This window comes from Cololabis saira, chromosome 11 (assembly GCF_033807715.1).
Source record: "Cololabis saira isolate AMF1-May2022 chromosome 11, fColSai1.1, whole genome shotgun sequence".
Lineage (NCBI taxonomy): Eukaryota > Metazoa > Chordata > Actinopteri > Beloniformes > Belonidae > Cololabis > Cololabis saira.
The window spans coordinates 41,812,744-41,835,215 of NC_084597.1; the positions used below are offsets into that span (position 1 = coordinate 41,812,744).

Below are 22,472 nucleotides of genomic sequence, written 5' to 3' on the forward strand. Positions count from 1 at the left end.
ACATTTCGATACCTTAGGATTTTTGGCCCTTTTGAATGTATGAATAACTGATATAAATAAAACTGAAGCATCTTGAATCAATCTAGCATATTCCTCAGTGGTAGCGCCACTGCTGTGTGAATTGTTGTTATACATCATTTTTTCTTCTGAAAGTCTGAAGCATGAGCAGCTGACGCAGCCACCTCAATGACAGAAAATCTGAGCTTTGGTATAACCCAAGCATTTATTATATATATATATATATATATATATATATATATATATATATATATATATATACAACCAATGATATCAAGTCAGTTCAAAGATTAATGATTCATGTTGCATTCCTTTGTTCTGTAATAATGAGCTATTCAAATGAGACTTCTTTTTCAAATGAAAATTTTTTTCATAATTAAATAAGTGAATATTAACATGTTTTAAGATTTTTGCAATGATACTCTATGTTTTAAATAAAAACCTTATTTCCAGAATAGCTACAGAAGATCAAGTAAATACAACAATCTCAACTGAATTGAAACACAGAAATCATAAATTGTAAGAAAATTGCGGTTTTTAACTTGCTATTTTTTATTTATTGTTTCCCAAATTTTCAGACTTCATATCAAACTTGACATCTGTGAACCTGCTGCTTGTTGGACCTGAAATGAGCCGGACTGATCCAGGTCCTGGCCCAGGTGTGGTCCCTCCTAAAGGGCAGTTTTTACCTGCATGTTCTGGAGAAAACCTGTCTCCTTGCTTCAACACACCTGATTCTAATTAACGGTCGTCACCAGCTTGCCATCAAGGTCTGGACAACTCTGTTGGTGACACAGCTACTTTTATCATGGTGTGCTGAAGCAGGGAAATATCTAAAACATGCAGGACACCGGCCCTCGAGGACCGACTTTGGACACCCCTGCTCTACGTGCAGCAGCAGGTGATGCAGCAGATGAGCGCGTGCCTGTGCCTCCATCTGATCTTTGAACAACTGCAGGTTTGCATGGGATAAATTATGGTGATTCCTCTTTGTCAGAAGACTTCAACTCAGTAACCAGGTCCGAGTCTCCTTCTGCTGGTCGTTTACGGGTTCAAAAGCAAATACAAAGAAAAGATTTTTGCCAAATACAGGGAAGAGGAGACATGAGGTAGTGATGGTGTGGGGATTCAGCATCATGTGTATTTAAAATGGTATATATAATAATGATTATATTGTTTATAAGATCTGTATATATATATATATATATATATATATATATATATATATATATTATAATTGCTCTGGTATATCATTTATTTATAAAGCTCAGGTATATTTATAATGCTCAACTATATTTATAAGGCTGAGGTATAATATTGCAATGAAGTGCTGTACTATTTTATAAGGTAATAACAGGTATACATTTTTTGATAAAGTAAAGCTTGCTGTAAAATGTTTTTCTTATTTTTATTTTCAAGCAAAATTGAAATAGAAACAAGGGGTAGCACCTCATAAGTTTTTTACTTCCTCCTACTCCTTTTCGGGCATGAAGGTTTATGTCCCTTTAATTTTGTTTAAATGACTGTTTATTTATATATATTATATATGGAAATAAAGAAAGATTTCAATGTATGTGTTTATAGTGGGAGATGATCCACCATGGACGAGGAGGGAAACCAGTCCCTGCATTTGTTAGTTTACGACAGCTAAACACGAGTGAAGACGACCGGGAGCAGAGTGACGAGAGCCCGGCCTGGGAGCTCTTTTCTGCAAGTAAACTTTTGGATACCTAAGACCAACGTCAATGATAGAAAAGAACAACTAGCTTACGCCACGTACTTTGAATCAGTTTTAATAATAGGGTTCAAAAAGGCACTGAGCTCTCACAGACATTCAACATCGACTAAAAAAATGAGACGATTTTACAGTATCAAAGAATTATCTGCATTAAATAACAAGGACAGACATCAGCTAAACAGTTAAACAGGAAGCAAATACTCTTCTTTGGTCATTTGGTCCTTGTTGCCCCCGCCCACCACCCCCACGTCTGACAACACGAGTTCATTAATGCGCCACATAAATAAGAACATGGACAAATGATGAAAACACAAACAGGAGTGTATTTCTGAGTTTCTGAGCAGGGATTATGATCCCATGGGTCCCGGTGGTTCTGCAGGCCGCCGGCAGGAAGGGACGGCTCACTGAGGGCCCAGGAGGACGGACGCCGCCTCTGTGATGCAGGACACGGCCTTCTGCAGGTCGTCGTCCATCTGCTTGATGGTGACCACCACCCTGATGCTGAGGACCAGAGGTGTTGAAAAGTATTCACATTCATTACTCAGGTAGAAGTATAGATACTAGAGTTTAAAAATACTCCTGTAGAAGTTGAAGTATCAACTCAAGTTTTTTACTCAAGTAAAAGTATAAAAGTACTGGCTTCAAAACTACTTAAAGTATAAAAGTAAAACTAATGTAAGGGGGGGAAAAGCCATTAAGGACAAAAGCCATTGAAAATGAATGTATCTTAGTATAATGCAAATATATTAAAGAAGCATATATGTGTACTATTGAGCATTAACATGTGTTTCAGAGAGCAGCAGATATGATGACTAGTTGCCTATAAGTATTGTAATGGTGCAAAAAGTCAAACTTCATGTTCATGTTATCATTTGTCCTAACCTTTATTGGAATGTACATCCAAGTTTAGTTGCAGGAATCTGAGGGAACGGATGTAAGAACAAAACTGGACAAGAACATCTGAAACAACCACAACCAAATTCACTCTATCCGGATGGAGCAATTTAACTGGATAGTTTTTATTAAAGGCAGAAATGAAATAGAGTAACGAGGCTGTCTTTAAAATGTTGTCGTCGTCCATCTGCTTGATGGTGACCACCACCCTGATGCTGAGGACACGCCAGATTCAACGTTTACGGAGAAATGATCATGTTTTGAACATCCACTGATGAAAATCAGACACTGCTTTTGAACTGTGGTTCAACAGAGTCATTAATACCTTTAGAAAACTATCATACTATGAACATACAAATCCATTGTTTATAACATCCCATGTTATGACATTTTATGATTTGGTTTATTATAAAACTATGCAAATAATGTATAAAGCTAAATTAAAGTTACTCCCAGTCTGTGTACAACGGTTTTTCTCAATACATGAGTCAAAATATAATTTGCGTGATGTTTGTAAATTTGTTGTACAAAAAGCTAGAAAAGAGACTAAAAGGAGACGTTTATCTGTTGTGGGAGTTAAACTATGGAATGACGCTAACCTAGATTTACCAATGTGCAGCTCATTTTCAGTTTACAAAAACAAAAATTGTAGAGCAATCTTTGAAAGCTACAAATGTTAATGTTTATTTGTTTTTGTTTGTTGCTGTTCTTCTCTGATATTTATATATTAAAAAAATGTCTCTACTACTATACACGTAAACCTTATTGGTCCTCCTTTTCTGGTTTAGTTTTGCTACTGTTTGTATGTAGGACAGGCATTAATATAAGCACTTTGCTTCTGCCTGTGCCTTTTCACTCACTATTGTGTTGATAATGTTAGTGTTGATAATGTTTGTTGATAATGTTAGGCCACGTTTACACGTAGCCGGGTATTTACAAAAACGGATATAAAAAAAATCCTCGTTTACACGAAGTGGCATGAAAACGCTGTTAAGGTGCTATGAGCAGCCAAACCTGCAGGGGGCAGTACGGAGCGCGTCGCCGCGTACCCTACGCTGTAGGCTCTGCGTTGGTGTAACGTGGAACCATAAATCAGCCTTGACTGCCAGTTACTTCCAAGACTGAACGAGAGTCTTTCGTTTGGAGTGACAGAGAAGTGGAGTTAGACCCCGTCCACACGTAGCCGGGTATCTGCTAAACCGAAGATATTAAGATATTAACGCGGCAGCTCCGTGGCGGGACACGGGGGGACTCGGGCTCGTTAACTGCGGCTTACAGAGAAGGAGACGCGCAGATGATCTACAGGTTTAGAATGCTTATGAATGTGGTCGAAAAAGCAGATCTTCAGTTATGTGTGGAAGGGTTTTATTTTTAAAAAACGATGTAATGTGGATACAAATTATTTTATAAACGGAAGGGGGGAAATATTCGGTTTTAAAAATACCCAGCTACGTGTGGACGGGGTCTTACTTTTTAAGTGTGACTTTAGAATATAAAATACAAGAAAATATTGACGGTGGCCAAACAAATTGTAAACACAGGTCGCACAAATGATGCTGGTGACGTTTCTGTGACGTTCTGAGCCTAAATCTCAGTTTTCCTCCGTTTTCCTCTGTTTAGACGCAAATGTGAAAACGGAGTTTTTGAAAATCTCCACTTTGGCCGGCGTTTTCAGAAATGATCGTTTTTGGTGACTTTGACCTCCGTTTTCGTGTAAACGAACGGCCAAAACGCATGAAAACGCCTCCGTTTTTGCTCCGTGTAAACGGGGCCTTAGTGTTGATAATGTTTGTGTTGATAATGTTTGTAGTGTGATGTGACTGAATAAAGAATTTCAATCAAAATAAAACCGGCCTTGATGAAGTATTTGGAACCCTCATTTCATTTAACAACCTTTTTATTGGCACTTTTGCACTAGGACTTACTGAGCCCGACTCGGCTCTACCCGCCTCTACCCGTTTGTTTTTCCACAGCCAGGGGAGAAGTGGGCGGGTTGGGGTGAAGCTGCTGTGACGTACTCGATTGCGCAACCGCTTTGTTCATGTCGGTGCTGATCAGAAATCAGCTGGAGCCGCGCGCGGCTGAGAGTAAAACAGCCCGTCTACATCCCTTTTTTAATTCTCTCGTCAGCCACCAGGTTTATGAACATCTGCACCTCAGAGTTGGATCACCAAACAGACGTTTTGCGCTTTATAATAAAATCGCCGCGAGCCGCGGGCATGGATGTATTGGCCGCGGGTCGCTCTCGCGCTGACTCCCGCTTCCTGATTCAAACGTCTGCCGGCCCCGCCCCCCGACCAATCAGTGGCGCGGAGGGTGATGACGTCAGAAATAGTCCCGGCTCAGCCCGGATAGAACCTCGCTAGAATGGTTACAGAAATAGTATGGGCTTGGAGTGGCTCTACCCGTCTCAGCCCCGAGTGCAAACGTGCAAGACGGGGCCGCACCGAGCTGAGCCGGGCGGAGGCGGGACTAGTGCAAAAGCGCCATAAGACGATCAGTTCAAGCTGACTGCAGGTTCCAGATGTTTCCACAGATGTTCAACAGGATGTAGATCAGGACACTTCAGGACAGTCCAGTGTTTGGTTCTGAGTGGTTCTTGGCTGGTTCTAGTTGCGTGTTTTGGGTAATTTTCCTGTTGGAAGACCAATGACCTGCGACTGAGACCAAGCTTTGTGACTCTGGACAGAACATCTGTCTGCAGAAGGTCTTGATGGTCTTGAGATTTCATCGTACCTGCACAGATTCAAGACACCCGGTACCAGACTCCAGCTCCAGAACAGAACCGAGCCTCCTCCAGGTTCCAGATCCAGTCTTCTTTTCTTTGAAGGACTTGTTTTACATCTGTGAATTTAAAGCTGGTGTTGTTTGTCAAAAACCTCCAGTTTTGTCACAGTCTTCCAGAAGCTTTGTGGTTTGTCAATTTGAATGATGACAAATTCCAGTGTGGGTTTTTCTGACGTTGGTCCACCAGTGGATCCTCCTCAGGCGTCCACTCGGGTCCAGGCAGTGATGGATGCTGATCAGACACTGATGGATCGTGACCTTGGAGGTCACCTTCAATCTCTTTAGAACTTGTTCTCTGTTCTTTGGTTTCCACTAGTGTTGTCCCGATCGATCGGGTCTGATCACGGCATTTTCAAAACATCGGTATCGGCCAAAAAAGTATCGGGACAAACCTAGTTATTAATGTTTTTAATATATATTAAAGCGTTTTATATATCGTTGTATTTAACGTCACTTCCGGCCGGCAAAGTAAGTGAAACTAACATGGTTTACATGTTTGAATTGTGAAATTTTATATCTGTTCATGTTCATTAAGCTGCTGCTATTCATTCATTCATTCATTCATTCATTCATTCATTCATTCATTCATTCAGAGTGTTGCACTAAGGTTAAGACAAAAAGTATTTTAATTTTCTTGTGTTTGTGAGTTTGACTGGATGTCATTCAATGACCTCTTTTGAAGTTAAATTTATTTATTTCTGTTATTGCACTATTCTGCACTTTTTGTTTTAGTTTACAATTCCATATTTTTACATTTTGTGGCACCAGAGCTGATAAGCTTTGTTGAAATAATGTCCATGTTGTTTCCAATGGACAAGAAAAGAAACTTGGGATCATTTAGTTTTAGTCCTCTTTTCTTTCCTTTTTTTTAAAATTCATTGCCAAAATGTATCTGATCGGGAAAAAGTATCAGAAATGTATCGGGAGCCAAAAAAAGTGATCGGATCGGGAAAAATCGTGATCGGCAGAAACTCAAACTCAAGTGATCGGATCGGATCGGGAGCTAAATAATCCTGATGGGGACGACCCTAATTTCCACTGGTATCATCCGTGTCTTCAGTTTGTCCTCAGTTGTCTTTGTGTCCACAGTCCTGCAGAGCCTAAACTTCTGAATGAAATGTCCAGCTGTAGTTGCAGGAACATCCAGTACCAAATAGTTTATCCAGGCCGGTTTCATTTATCCCTTTAGTTTTTTGTACAAAATTCTGGTGAACAACAATAAAGAAGTCTGATTTTCATTCAGTCACTTCCAGTAAATCATTGTCACAGTTTCAAGTTATTGCAGTGGACGGATGACAACACATCTGTCCACACCTGCACATCCATTATTAAATAGAAACAGCTAGTTGGCAGCAGCTCAGTACCAGTTTAAAACATACCTGTACTCAAGTACTGGAGGACGAGTACAGAGTGGAGCTCCTTACCTGGGCGGGGGCAGGAAGCGCTCTTCCTTTTCCAGATATCGAGCGAGCGTCAGAGCCACATGTCGTTCCAAACACTGATGGAGAAAAGCAAGGATGCTTGGTCAGAAACTAAAGGACTATTGAGTATTTAACATCAGGTTACATCACCATTTACTTAAAATTAACTCATGTTCAAAGCATCAAACGGTAAAGACTGTAAAAGCACAGAAAACAACAGTGACAACTGCTGCAGTAATGTTAATGACTGTGTTGTTTTGGTGAGTTCCAGCACTATAAAGTCTCACAGAGGAGTAGGCCTGTGTTGAAAAAAATCGATTTCCCAATTCTAAATCGATTCTCATATTAATTCCTAAAAATCGATTCATATGTCTAAAGATCGATTTTTTTTTTCTTTTATTTATTTATGTATTTTTTTTTTTTTTTTTTACATTACATCATTACATTACAACCTTTGGTACTTTTTTGTTTATCCTCAAAAAAGGAATGTTTTGTTGGACACGAGAATAACTGGTGCCATGTTTTTGCCTTTAAATATGTTTAAAGGTATGAAAACAAAGTGTTAGGTCATAATTGCATAAATTGTTTATATTTCATTACTTTATATACTGTCTTGGGGTTACATTTGCAAAAAATGCTAAAAACCAAATGCTCAAAAATTAAAAACCAAAATAGACCGAAAATGGAACCAATAAAAACGGAATGTAGGAAAAAATAAAACTGATTTCCTCCGTCTCTGTTTCCTCCCTGGATCTGTTTGATAAATTTTGACCCACGATGTTTCTGAAAGCAGTTCTATCAGCATTCTGGGAGCTGATTGGTCCTTACAGCATCATAGGCTGCAATACTTGCTGTTTAATCTCAATATAACACTAGTAGTAATATGTTGCAGAACTACAGTCATAATTCATGCAACAGCTCAATTAACACTAACCCAAATCAATATCGGAATCGAATCAAATCTTGATAATCGATTCTGAATCTTAGGAATCAGAATCAAATCGATTCTTGACATTTGAATGGATCCCCAGCCCTACAGAGGAGACATGAAGATACATGGAGATGTTGGTAAGCTGGGAGGACTTACATAATCCACGATGCTGCGGAGCAGCTGCATGTCAGAAGCTCTGCAGCCTGAACTTTTCTCCAGCTGTAGGTGAAGAGCCGGAGCGCAGGACATTCCCACCAGCTTCAGACCTGGGATCCTGTCACACAGCCAGAACAGCAGTCCACAACTAAGCATCGACCGTGACACCACACCACTCCACCCTCACCGTCTGCTCAACACTTCATGTCAACTTTTACTTCACCATTTTTCCTTCAGAGCTTTGAGGAGTCCAGCATCCCGGGAATGAGGGGAGTTGTATGTGGTATTTAGTGTTTTAATCATTCTTACTGCATTTTATTGTGATGTAATTTTACCTATTTATTCCTAAATCAACCAACAGCTCATTTCATCATTAATTTCGAAGTGATGACTTGATCCAACTTGTAGTCCATTGGCACTTGTCAGCACCACTCAAGGTAACAAAACTTACCTATGATTTTTTTTAAAGATCCATGTCTGTAGATGATATTCTGGTATGATAACCTTCCTGAGTGGCAGCTGGATCAGTTATCAGTTCATGAAGTTACCAGCCCCTTCAGAAAATGACATTTTAGATGCTGCTGCATATCCTGGTTCAGACTCATGTACAGGAAATCTGTCAATGTTTCACTATATTGTCTTTGGTATCATTTTAAAGGAGACCTTTTAAGCATTCATTCAAGCTAAGATGTGAATCTTTCTGACCAACATAGAGGTCACTGCAGCCCTTTAAACTATAAACAACACACATTTTTACACTATTTTCGCCTAAATGATATACTATCTTTTAGCCCTGTGTCATCTAGGAACAACAGAGACATAAAGTACAAAAACTGATATACTCACAGGTCCCCTTTAAAATGATACCAAAGACAATATAGTGAAACATTGACAGATATCCTGTACATGAGTCTAAACCAGGATATGCAGCAGCATCTAAAATGTCATTTTCTGAAGGGGGTGGTAACTAATAAATGTGCAGTGAAATACCCGTCAGTCACAATTTGTCTTACTTTACTTATTGTATTTTTTCTCATAATCCTTTTTCATTTTCTCCCGTTCAAATCCAGTTAATTGGGTCTTGGTGGGGCTGATCTCTGCAGTTTGAAGCCTTGTATAATAATTGTAAAAATCTGGGTTATTTTCTTGGAGGATCTGGTCATATCAGACAGTGAGTTTTCTCCACCACATCGGTAGTACGGTTCCTTTTCTCTGCTGTGCGTCCCGTCACCGTCTCCATCACCAAGCGCTTTCCCAAATTCAGCTCAGCCTGGATCATTTCTCGTGTTTCTGCTTTTCCCCACATCCAAGTAATGATCTGACATGCTGACATGTTTGCTGCATTTAACACCACACACTGTTCGCTGTTTGATTGCGTCATCACACGCCGTTATTAATTGTTCGGTTTTTTTCAACACTTATTCCACCAAACACTGAAAGTGTTTTTTTTGCTATTTTCGGCCGAACAATTTCGGTTACCGAACATTTGGTGCAACACTAGTTAAAACGGACTTGAACTTACCCCTGCAAAGCTTTGTAAACATGCTTGCACTTCTCTCTCAGGACAGTGAAAATATCTGTAGAAAGAAGGAAGAAAAAGGGACAGAAACAAAAACAGAGCTGAATCGCAACATGAAACAGAACCTGAATGTGAGCCAGAACCCGAGGAGCGCTGAGGAAGAAGCAGCAAAGAACCGATGTCTACCTGGATCCTCCTCCATGATGTTGAGAGCCTCGATGGCGGCAGCTGCCAGCATGGGAGGCAGGGAGGCGGAGAAACAGTAGCCCTGCCCCGACAGACGCTAAAAAACACAACATTTACTAAACCTCACTTCTATGGAGGATTTTTAGTGACAAAATTAAATAAATAAATACATCATTAATCATTAAAATGGGAATTAAATACATCATTCATATATTAAATGTGTCATTAATTAATTAAAATTGGAATTAAATATGGCATTAATTAATTAAAATACAATTCATTTTAAGTAAAAAAACAATTATTTTAGTATTTAATGAATTAATGACACATTTAATTAACGATTTTGTGTTGCTGTGTGTGAATCATGAAATGTCAAACTGTCAGTTTCACTCGTCAAACTCAGTGGGCGGGACTAACGCGAATCTAGTGGAATCCACTGCTTTGGTCTGAAACTGGAGGTGGAAGAGGAAGCCTTTCTAAACACGGCAGCTGTGAGTTTGGAGGATTTTCGTGAACTTTGTAGAGAGTTGGTGAGCGATATCTTCGACCTTGCAGGACCTGCTGACCCCGAGCAAGTAGCATGTAAAGCAGAGGAACTGACTGAAGTTGTTGGAGTTATTTCTGCACTTTCCCACCAAGCCCTGCAACAACCCATTATGGGGATTGGATTAGCCTTGACTTGATGTGCAGGGGAACCAATGAGCTGTTTGGAATCTGCCCACTGAGTTTGACGAGTGAAACTGACAGTTTTACATTTCATGATTTACACGCAAAAAGAAATCATTACAACACAAAATCATTAATTAAACGTTTCATTAATTCATTAAATACTGAAATAATTAAATATATTGTTTTACTTAAAATGAATTGTATTTTACTTGATTGACCTATTTCAGCCCAATTCTAATTAATTAATAAAACATTTAATTAATTAATGACACATTTAATTAATTAATTATGTATTTATTTATTTAATTTTGGCACCAAAAATCCTCCATACACTTCACATGCTCAGAATCACTGATTTAATGTGGTTAAACAAACAGAGTTTTCCAGATTATACAAAATCATTCGAAATCCTTCTGATCTGATACAAACTTGTTTAATTTGAGCTGTAAAACAGTAAAACGGTGACAACATAGAAGCAAGAAACTGCTGCAAAGTTGTCTCACTTAAATAAATAATCAATCTTTTAGTCGCAGTTTCTTTTCCAAGTAATAAAACATCCGTCTGAATCAGGTTCAGTCTGCCTTGTTCACATTATCATTGAATCTACGGCCTTTCATAATAAGAGGCTGTCACCTGATGGTCAATGACAAAGGAGCGGCCGCAGCAGAAGCCCCCGATGGAGGCCACGGCGTTCTCCATGTTGGCGCTGATCAGATCGATGTCGTCTATCTGGAGCAGAAACACGCAGACGTGAGCAAAGATTTAAGCAAACGACCCGTACCACGGACGCCGGAGTCGTGTTTTACATTTGACACAGTTTGATCCGTCTAAAAGTGACGTTAGCGTAGCGACTGAAGCATCACCTTGAAGGTTCTGGATGAGAAGCAAACTCAGGAAGTTAGGTGTACTCACATTGACGCCGAAGTGCTCAGTGACTCCTTTACCGTGTCTTCCCAACACACCAAAGGACATGCTCTCCTCCAGGAAGATCCGGACCTTGTATTTGTACTTGAGCTTCACCTGGAGATCACAAGAGCTTGTGTTGGAACCAGAAAGGCAGGAGATGCTCGGGCGTGGATCAGAAAAACCCACACTCCACTCAATCTACCGCCACCGGACGGGAGGAGGAGCGTTGGTGACTCCTGAACGGCATCTGTTTGTCAGTGTTGTGCATGAACGTGTTCATTTCTGTGAGAACGTTGAACTGAACGCAACATACATGCAAATAAAGAACTTGAACTTGTTCATTCTGCAGATCACGAACTGGAATTTTAACTGTTCAGATTATGTGAGTTTCAGCTTCACTGTTTAGGTCCAATTATTACGGAATAATCGTTATTTCACCAGCCGGCGGCACATTTAAAATACGCGACAAGACGACGACTTCACACTACATTACCCACAATGCAGTGCACACACCAGCATAACAACGGGCACCAGCTCCATGGCAACGGCAGCCCGAGCCCGGTGCATCTTTACATGACCAGTGAAGAGAGAGACGATGCAGACGCAGCGTCAGCGAGACATAGATGATGATCCCTATCATTATCTGCTGGAATTTTACACATCGTCTCCCAAAGAGTCTGACGGTAGAAATCTAACCTTTCTGTACAAATTATGTTCACCTGCGCTGAGAAAACAAGTCCGAGCGTCTGCCTCGTCAACTTCACATTTGAAACGTCATGTGGAGTTAAAGCATCCGTCCAGTGTGAGAAAATATCTGCAAGTCCTTGACAATCAAACAAAGTCATCAGGAAAGAGCAAGAAGACCCAACAGCCCCAAAAGACCCCAGTCACTGCTGCTCCTTCAGGGGGAGGATTTACCTGCAACAGGTAGAAACACTGATAATGGACTACAATGTTGGAGATTTACAGCCTCTGAGTAAAGTTGAAAAGCCACTAGGACAATACACGATTGCACAGTAGGGATGGGCGTTATGGACTAAAAAATGTATCACGATAATTTCTGGCATTTATCCCGATAACGATAAAAATGACGATAAGAAAAATACCAATTCAACTCCACTTTTGTAACTATAAATCTATCACCACATTCAGTCTTTAGAGCCCCCAAAACACTGCTCTAAAAGAATACTAAAGATTACTAAACTACACCAATTACATTTAATTAATAAAACTGGAATGACTCAGATCCGCCATGTTTGTTACACAAACACGTATCAACGGGAACCTTCCTTCCTTCCTTCCTTCCTTCCTTCCTTCCCCCCCCCCCATAAGACGTCTCGGTTCAGGCATATTGGATCAAAGTGCTTGTGTGCTGTGATGCACGGGAGATCTGCAAAAACGATCAAAGTTGTGCGCATCTTACCAGTGCATTAGGCTACGGCGTCGACGGCGTAGCCTACGCCGTTGACGCCGTAGCCGTGGCTCTAGAGCCTGCAGCGCACCGCCATCCGCTCTCCGCTCTCGCCGGGATGGAGACGCCGGTGGGCAGGATGCACGTTTGGGTGGGCATAGCCCACCCCTGCCCCCCCCCTAAAACCGGCCTCGGTGCTGGGTCCACCGTTTGATGACAGACCAGAGGCTGAGGGGACTGGCCCGGGACTTTGACGAAACGGGAGGCGCAGGCTTCGCGTCAAATAGGCAAGAACATCTTTATTTAATTTAATGACGCCAGATCTGGCTGGGGTTTTTATTGTAGCATCGGCTATCTGCTGGTTGAAACGTGTGGTCGGTTAGTCTATCTGAGTTTTATGGTGTTTTTATAGTTCATGCTTTATGGTGCTGTACTTTTTTATTTTTTTTTTATTTTTACTTTTTTGTAGGTGCGCCGTCACCTTAATGTTTTTAGCTGCATTTTCATCTGTATTTCTGGTGCGCCGTCACCTGTTTAGCTGTGTTTTCATCTGTTTCTGGGTGTCAAAACTGTTCGAGGGCCAGCAGGTGCCACCGTCTGACATCACTACCCAGAATGCATTGCGGTGTAAACAACAATGGCGACCTACGAGTTAAATTATATTTTCAAGTTTCATAAAAACGAAGACATCAAAAAGGTTTTTTATATCACATTGTTATAATTGATACCAACATTTATCTTTTAAGACCTACATGTCTTAATAGCCAGGGTTCCCTTTAAACTATGTGAACTGAACTTTGAACTAGTTCATGAGAAGTAGGAACTTGCACAACACTGCTGTTTGTTCAGATTAACGAGTTAAAGTCTCAAGAAAGACGATTCACCACGTCTACAATCACATGACCATCAGCAGAAGGAGCCTTCACGTGAACGTCCTTCGTGTCAGCCGAAGCCCGAACCTTCGTGGCTGCGTGAAATGCGCTTATCCCTCCTGAGGTTTACTAATTTATTAGGTTCATTAGTTTTGCATTTACCAGCTCGGGAAGAGGACAGATGTCCGCAGTGTTGATGTACAGCCCCTCCACAACGATAAACTTCCGCGTCACTCGAGCCTTACGAGGATTCTGCAGAGAAAAGAAAAAGATTTTGGTGAACAGAATATTACTGAAGGGAATCAGCAGCACAAGGAACCAACCTTCTGGTCCTCCAGCTCCTGCTCTTTGAGCAGCCGCTCCAGATCCTCCATGTCGTTGTGTTTGAAGTATTTGATGAAGCTGCGCGACGCCTGGAGACCTTTCTGGATAGAAAAACATGCGGCTTCGTCCCTGAACACGAGACACAAGCGTCAGAAGGCCACCCTCAAACCCAACACAGACTGGGAGATGTGTTTTCTTGCAGATTAGGGCTGGGCGATATGGACCAAAAGTCATATCTCCATATTTTCTAGCTGAATGGCAACTCGATATATATCGATATTTTTTCTGTGCCATAATTGGGGTTTCCCCCAAAGCATTATAGCATAGCATCTCTGTTAGCTTCATTTTTTTCTGAGGCAAACCCTTAAAAAAAACAGTCAGTTTTAATACAAAGCCTCGTGCCAAATGTCACACAGGTACCTTTATTAACAGAGGTCTGCACAATATCAACATGTATAAAACAAATGAAATCAAAATAAACTGCCTGCATATATAGAATAAAAATGCTTCTTGAATAAAATAAAACAAATATCCCTTTCCTGCATAACAATTAAATTAAAATTGCAATTAATACAATGTAGACAGTAACAGGCAGACTTTTCCACTGAGGTTGACAGTTGTGCAAATAACAAAACATTTGTGTAAATCTCAAATAAAACATTCAAATAAAATAGTCACAAAATAAGCTATATTAAAATCATTAAAAAAAATAAAATAAAATTAAATCGATATAAACGATATAGTCTCGTACCATATCGCGTTTGAAAATATATCGATATATATTAAAATCTCGATATATCGCCCAGCCCTATTGCGGATCAAAGCCTCTGCAGGACGTTGGATGAGACTGAACCAGGATTTAAGCCACTCACACAAATATGATGTCCCCTCTCTTGGAGTAGGCAGGAATCGCACTGGCAACCGTTGCAAAACCATAAGAGTAAATGATGGCCTCTTCTGTGTTCATGAATTTGGCGAGTCGACTCTCCAGCTCCAGATGGACGTCTGCAGGGGAGAAAGACACCCAGACGTGCAGATGATCCTCTAAGTTCACTGAGAGGGATCAAATATGCTGAGAGGAACCTGAAACATTTATCATCAGAAGTCCTGCTTCTGATGGGAGCTTCACATGACATTTCCTTTGGGTATTCTCAAACAGAGAGCCCCCACCTGACCTGAGCCCAGTCTACCGGACTTAGGTGTCAAAATGACCTGAATCTGCATTTGACGGATCTTCTGAGATTTGAGTTTTTGTTAATACCAGTCTGGGTCCAGATCACTTTCTACGGTGAGACTTAACCACAGGCGAGTCTTAGGGATGTGAACACAGGCTAATCAATTCTACTGATCTCAGGTCTTTGAGAGGAAACAAACGCAACGGTTTTTATTCTGAGTGAGGAGAACGTTACGACGACTCTTGAGAAAGCTAAAACCTCGTTCAGGAAATCAAAGGTAGGAACGCAGCACCTGGCCCTGAGTGTTACCTGGATTTAAACATCTACAAATTGACTAATAAACCCACTGAAAACACATCCAACTTGACTTTTATTGATCATTCAACTGACTTGGAGAATAAAGTCTGTCCCATGCGCTGTTCTGTTGATATATGGAGGACTTCTGAGCCCCCTCCTTCCTATCTGGAGCAGGTGAAGGTGAAAATGTGGATTAGAGACAAGAATAGGAAAACTAGTGTCGGCTTTAAACGCTCAGTTATGTTATTCCAGCCTCAATGCAGATATTCACACTCCGTTAAAGTAAAGACAGGAGCTTCACACCTCTGGATAACTGAGGACCAGCTCTTCCACTCACCAAACGTCCCGTAAAAACCTCGAGGACCACACGTGCCAACGCCGTATTTCTTTAGAGACGCTAAAGCCTTTTCCTGGAATGAGAAATTGAAAACGCAAAAAACATTTTCATTCAAATTTCCAAGCGACGTTTTTCATGATGAGCAACAAAAACCCATAAACACTGACCTTCACGCGCTCGTTGTCAAGGAGACCCAGGAAGTTAAACGAAGCAAAGTTTACACACTCTTTTCCGTTTATGATGATTTTGTGGCTCGGAGGTCTGTAATCAAAGACGAGCTTTAGGATTGTAACACTGCAAACCCCTTAACCACAGAAAGCATGAATAACGCTGGGAGAACATGGAATCAAAGACATTTATTGTTGTTTGTTTTGTCAGTTTTATTTCATAAGTGAATATATGTACAAATCCAAGAATCCCTAGTTTAAATCCTGGGGCTTTTTGGTGCAAAAGCCATCAGTTCAATTCAATAATACCTCAATACTACTAATATATATATATATATATATATATATATATACACACATGTCTCTCCTCTTCATCCTTTCTTTCCTATCTCTCTTTTCCTCCTCTACCCAGCTGGTCTTCAGCAGGAAGGTCCCCCTTATGATCCAGGTTTCTTCCCTCCTAAAGGGCAGTTTTTACTTGCATATTATGTCATGTTTTGATCTCTGGAGACAACCTGTGTTGTAATAGACGCTATATAGATAAAATTATTAACTATTAATTATGACACTAAATCGTTAACGGTATATTTAATAACTGTGGAGGGTCTTAAGGCTGGATTATGGTTCTGCGTTAAACCAACGCAGAACACACGCCGTCACCGTGACGCCATCGTGAACCTTCAGACTTCTCCGTCACTCCATTTCTCCGCGGTGCAGTTCCCCCCGCGACCGCTAGGGGGTGCAATCTTTTCCTAAATGGTTTATCCGACTTCTCCGGTCACAGTGAATCAAAGAGGACAACTATTGTGCAAAAAAACTAAACAAAAGAAAATCACACATACAGGAAGAAAAGAGGCTGAAAGTTCACGACTGCTTCATGAACCGGTACCGGAAATGCGTTGCTACCAAGCGAACCAATCACAGACCTCTCATCTGCGTTGGTCTGCGTCGCCTCGACGTGTAGTTACAATTTCTGGGAGGTGACGTCAGGCACGGCGTGGTGTGCGCCGTGGGGTGCTCATTGCGGCGCACGCTCAGCGTTGATTTAACGCAGAACCATAATCCTGCCTTTAATATTAGACATCCATCCATCATCTACATCAGGGGTGTCAAATGTGCATGTCGCATGCGGCCCGAGAGAGGTTTTCATGCGGCCCGAGAGAGGTTTTCATGCGGCCCGAGAGAGGTTTTCATGCGACCCGAGAGAGGTTTTCATGCGGTTTTCATACTCTTCAACATAATATAGCAGTCAAAAAAAAAGAAAAGAGAAGTAAGAGGGATACAAAACATGTACTGTATGTTATACAATGTTATACAAATGTATTGAAACACATGGCTCTTCAGTAGGGATTTCATATGGATCCAAACCGTTAATAATCATTATTTTCTCCATATACCGCTCCCTGGCTTCCTTGTTTAAGGTATCCCGGTAAATTCCAGTTCCTTTCCAGCAGTTTAACATCTTTTTTTTTGCGTTCCGTCTGTTCACTTGGTGAAACAGAAAAGCGTCCCGTGTTCTCTCATCAAAACAAATGCAGCGACGGGACAGGAGTTTTCCGGCAGTACGTAGTGTTCTTTCTGGTAAAGCACTACCGCTTTTGTCCAAAAGATGCCGCCAAACTCAGAAAAGCTGAAAGTTACGTTGTGCTGCTTTAATTATACTGGAAAAATCTCTAAATCCCAAAGAAACACTCTCGGATGTAATAAAAAAGATTTCGCTTTTAATTAAATTTCCTATAAAAAAGCGAAATATAAAAAAAACATACTTGTTTCTGTTTATCTTTGTAAAATGATATTAAAAGTATCTTACATAATTTGAAAAAAAACAAGAAATTTCAAGAAAAGATCCTGAAGAAATATATTTTACATAATTAGAGTGTAAACAAAGTGCATATTTCCTTTTAAATTAACTAAACTGATATTGGATTAGATAACAATAGTAAAAAAAAAAAAAAAAAAAAGAATTAGAAAAAAAAAAAAATTCGCACTGTTTTTGTTATTATGAGCGTGCGGCCCACGAGAAAAGAATTGGTGAAATCCGGCCCGCCAAGCAAAATGAGTTTGACACCCCTGATCTACACGGCCCTCGTCAGGATCCCAGGGGTCCGCTGGGCCAGCTCTCCTCCAGTGGGAGGTTTTGATGCACAGCGCTCTACAATTCCTGCCAAGGCGTTTCAATCGCTCCAAAACTTCTTCAGCCACTCTGATGCAGATGCGCTGCTATTCTTCAGATCACGGTGCTGTTGCAAGACACCGTTTTTGGCTGACTTTAGTTCCTGAACAAAGATCCTCAGAATTACTCTAGACTACTCTGGTACACAGATGAGATCTTGGCCCATCAGCGACCGACAAGCACCCAGGCCCCGTGGCTGCACAACGAGCTCAGACCACCAACCTTCCGCCTCCGTGCTCGACACTGGGAAATGAGGCGTTTCTGTTGAAAACCAAACATGGCAACGAGCATTTTGGCCAAACAGCTCCACTTTGGTCTCATCAGTTGTAATTCCATGTTATTTTTTCAGAGAGAACAGGCTTTTACTGTCAATCAAAGCGAGCCGGGTCGCTCAAATTGATTTGTGCACGACTGTTGTATTTGCACTTTTTTTATAAGCTGCATTTCTTGTTAATAAAATATGTTAATATTAAGCATGTTATGTTGTTATTGTTCAGTAATAGTGTTTGGTATTCAGTTTCTGAACGGTGAAGGCTCAAGCCAACAGTTTGGTAATACCACTTGAGGCTTACGTCATCATTTTTAATTAGTCACGGTAACAGCCTGTCCTAACTGCATGCGAGCGTTGACTATCGCGTCGCACTGCGTGGCATCGGACGCTCTCTGTCATGAAACACTGAAACTGTTATGGGCCCCCACGTTATTTTGATTGACAGCTGAAACTCGCTTTTTAAAAGGCTGATTTATGGTTCCGCATTACACCAACGCAGACCCTACGCCGTTGACTTTACGCGGAACCATAAATCAGCCTTTATTCACCGCACTACCCGCCTGTGCGCTCCTGAAAGAAACTCCTAAAATAACCCTTAAAGAGTAAAGAGACAAGTAAAAGATGGGTGAGTACTTGTAATCTTCCTACGTTTGTACTTTCTAAACAGAAAACAAGAAAATCACAAAAATTGTGATATTTAAATGGATGAGCAACGGCTGATCCAGTTAGTTGAAATGAGAAGTTATCTCTATGATTCCTCCTCATTTCACTACAAAAACCTCAATAAAGTGGCAGAAAGAAATATTATCCTATTATATATTATCTTATTATTATATCTTATTATCTTATCTGAACCTTCCAGCTCCCTGGCGATCTCCCTCCAGGAGCTGCCACTTTATTGAGGTTCTTGTATTGAAATGACTGTTTCCTACAGCGCTTTCAACCGGCTCTCAAGGCGAGTGACAGGAAGAAAATAGAAGCAGGGCGTCCAACAAAAGTCCAGCTCAAAACGGTGCGCCGCGTTGCGCCGATTCGCTCGCAGCCAGTTTGGACAGTCCAATAGGAAATAGCAAAAAGCAATGGAATTGTTTTTGTCGCTGACGCTCGCTCGTGTCGCATGCAGTTAGGACATGGTGTAATACCGTATACCGGGGTAAAATGTGGAGGAAGTTTGACGGTATCAAAATTTGGATACCGCCCAAGCCTAGTGTGTGGGTACTGAGATGTAGTTTTTATATTCCTCTGAGCATCACGTGGTCTGAGCTCGGGGCAGACTGAATGAAGCAAAAAGGTGTGTTTGTTTGTTTTACCCTGAGACAACGTCGTAGTAGAGGCTGGGGTGGTCTTTGGAGACCAGAGGAACCAGAGGCTCTGGCTGCCATTCTTCTATCAGGTCCTCCTTTTCCTGCAAGGCACAACCATACGACAGCCGTTTGGTGGTACACGGTTACAAACACTGCCTCTACTCGTCACCACGCTACTGGCGTTACCTTCTCTGTCAGTTTGTAGGTCTCGTGAAGTTTGTAGGTCTTCGAGAACAGAAGCCTGATGATCCAAAGTATGAGGATCCCCTCCAGAATCAGGTGATATGCAGGAGCCTAGGAGACAGGCAGAGGTGTCTTCAGTATTCACATTCATTACTCAGGTAGAAGTATAGATACTAGAGTTTAAAAATACTCCTGTAGAAGTTGAAGTATCTAATCAAGTTTTTTACTCAAGTAAAAGTATAAAAGTACAGGTTTCAAAACTACTTAAAGTATAAAAGTAAAAGTAATGTAAGGGGGAAAAAAGCCATTAAGGACAAACGCCATTGAAAATGAATGTATCTTAGTATAATGTAAATATATTAAAGAAGCATATATGTGTACTATTGAGCATTAACATGTGTTTCAAAGAGCAGGAGATATGATGACTAGTTGCCTATAAGTATTGTAATGGTGCAAAAAGTCAAACTTCAGAGGCAAGTTATCATTTATCCTAACCTTTATTGGAATGTACATCCAAGTTTAGTTGCAGGAATCTGAGGGAACGGATGTAAGAACAAAACTGGACAAGAACATCTGAAACAACCACAACCAAATTCACTCTATCCGGATGGAGCAATTTAACTGGATAGTTTTTATTTAAAGGCCGAAATGAAAGAGTAACGAGGCTGTTTTTAAAATGTAAGGAGTAAAAAGTACAGATAATTGCGTGAAAATGTAAGGAGTAAAAGTAAAAAGTCGTCTGAAAAATAATTACTCCAGTGAAGTATAGATAACCAAAATTTCTACTTAAAGCAGCACAACGTAACTTTCAGCTTTTCTGAGAAAAGCGGTAGTGCTTTACCAGAAAGAACACTACGTTTCCCATGAGCACCAGCGCGTACTACCCGAAAACTCCAGTTTTTCTGTGTTTTTATATTAAACTACGCCTCGTGTTGGCTAAAGTTTAACCCGGTTTGGTGTCGTGCGATTGGGTTCAGAGAGAACGACCCATAACACTCGTATAGACGTGTTAAAGGGGACCTATTATGGCATTTAAATGTATATTTTAAACAGGCCTTGAATGTCTTAAAAACAATCTAAAGCTTGTTTTTTCTACATAAATCATAAATCCAGCCTGTGGGCCCTGTCACTAGTTTTACCGCTTCTAACCCCTTTTTCTGTGCTCCATTCTTAGGGAAGGGGGGGGGGGGGGGGGGGTATGATAATGAGGCTCTGTGCTGATTGGCTCCCTGAATGACGTGTAGCAGGGGAGGAGAATAAACCTCGCTCCGCCAGAGCAGCCCGAGCCTGTAAATAAATCACAACACTGAATTTTCACAAATGGCAACTTTATTGTTAAAAAAATAAAATATGAGTTGTATATAAATAACATTTATGCACTATTTCAGCCGGATCTGCCCGGCGGATGCTGAACGCTGGCCCCGGAGCCACGAGAATTCCTGTAGGCGCCCCAAAAGTCACCAAATTTTGCAGCAAGCCAGGCCTGGAGAAAAATGTCATATTTCATGGTTTGCATTAATGGGCGTGGCCTAACGGCTCAACAGCGCCCCCTAGAAAACTTTGTACCTCAAGCCCCACAATACGGTTTGACGTACATGCACGAAAATCGCTACACACCTGTATCATGTCGCAACTTAAAGAAAAGTCTCTTGGCGCCATGGCCGAAACCGAACAGGAAGTCGGCCATTTTGAATTAATCGTGTAATTTTGCCACAATTTATGCCATTTCTTCAGCCGCTTCAGAGCCCGAACCGTAACGTGCACCCAGGTGTGTTATACATCAAAATGTGCGTCTCCATCCTGCGACCATGCACATTACTTTTCTCAGTCAAAAGCGTTACCGTGGCGACGATAGACGCCAAAAAGCCCACCCACCCTTCATCTGATTGGTCCATATTTGATAGTTCCTACTTTCTGCCATAACTTTTGAATGATTTGATATAAAGACTCATGGTGGGGTCATCGGACTCGGTTTTGAGTCCTTGATCTTTATTGGTGAAAATTGCCCGCGTGAGGGCCCGTTCATCGCTGACTGCAGCTTTAATTAAAGTTGATTTTATAAGGTGTTCCACTGGCCACGCCCCCTGCCGAGACCCGGATGTGGAACACAGGTGAACCTCGGGGGTCTCCCCTCGTCTCCTGGGGTCCTCAAAGTTTGTTTCAAGAGCTGGTGAACTCCTCCAGGTGTAGCCGAGGCGGATTCCCGGGTCACAGGGCGGATTCCCGGGTCACAGGGAGGAGGACGGAGGAGACAGATGAGGGGAACCACGCCGCCCACAACTTTACTGTTGTTAACTACATGAAACCAGCTTGAAAACGGCCAGGGCTGCCCTTTAAACCTGGGGATAATCCGTCACGTTACACCCGAGCGTTGTTGTGTATGGTTTCGGGAGGGAGAAGAGGAGCCTTACCTCGTAAAACGCCTGCACCATCTCTACCAACACCCACTGCTGTCCCGACGCCATGTTTATCTCCTCCTGCCTACGTCATCAGCGGGGCTGCGTTCACGGCCCGCAGGAAAACAAGGAAACCTGGACATCCAACTGAACAATACGACCCGCCCTCAGCCCGTTAAAGAACAATTGTGTTCATTACCCATTCTGTGTTTGTTCCCACAAAGCATGGGAACAAACACAGAATGAGAAGGAAATTTGTCACATTTGGTCTTATTGAGATGAAACGCATTACACTAAAATGTGGAAACAGAATGCTATATTATGTATATACATATAG

The 22,472-nt window shown here is 41.3% G+C and overlaps 1 protein-coding gene across 4 annotated transcripts; it reads right to left on the reverse strand.

Annotated features, from left to right (window-relative positions):
* Positions 1 to 1,795: 1,795 nt before the first annotated feature.
* sptlc1 (serine palmitoyltransferase, long chain base subunit 1) lies at positions 1,796 to 22,271 on the reverse strand. 4 transcript variants are annotated; one of them, XM_061734547.1, is made up of 16 exons: positions 22,151 to 22,271; positions 19,743 to 19,850; positions 19,563 to 19,657; positions 15,809 to 15,902; positions 15,642 to 15,714; positions 15,398 to 15,469; positions 14,705 to 14,837; positions 13,832 to 13,961; positions 13,671 to 13,760; positions 11,232 to 11,339; positions 10,953 to 11,048; positions 9,651 to 9,747; positions 9,468 to 9,522; positions 7,946 to 8,063; positions 6,862 to 6,935; positions 1,796 to 2,257 (listed from the first exon to the last, which is right to left on the reverse strand). In XM_061734547.1, exons 1-16 carry the CDS (start codon positions 22,202 to 22,204, stop codon positions 2,158 to 2,160), a joined length of 1,497 nt encoding a protein of 498 aa, XP_061590531.1. In that variant the 5' UTR covers positions 22,205 to 22,271; the 3' UTR covers positions 1,796 to 2,157. The 4 variants fall into 4 exon arrangements, with proteins under 4 accessions (XP_061590531.1, XP_061590532.1, XP_061590529.1 ...); XM_061734545.1 differs by lacking the exon at positions 1,796 to 2,257 and adding an exon at positions 2,280 to 2,865; XM_061734548.1 differs by lacking the exon at positions 15,398 to 15,469.
* Positions 22,272 to 22,472: the final 201 nt, after the last annotated feature.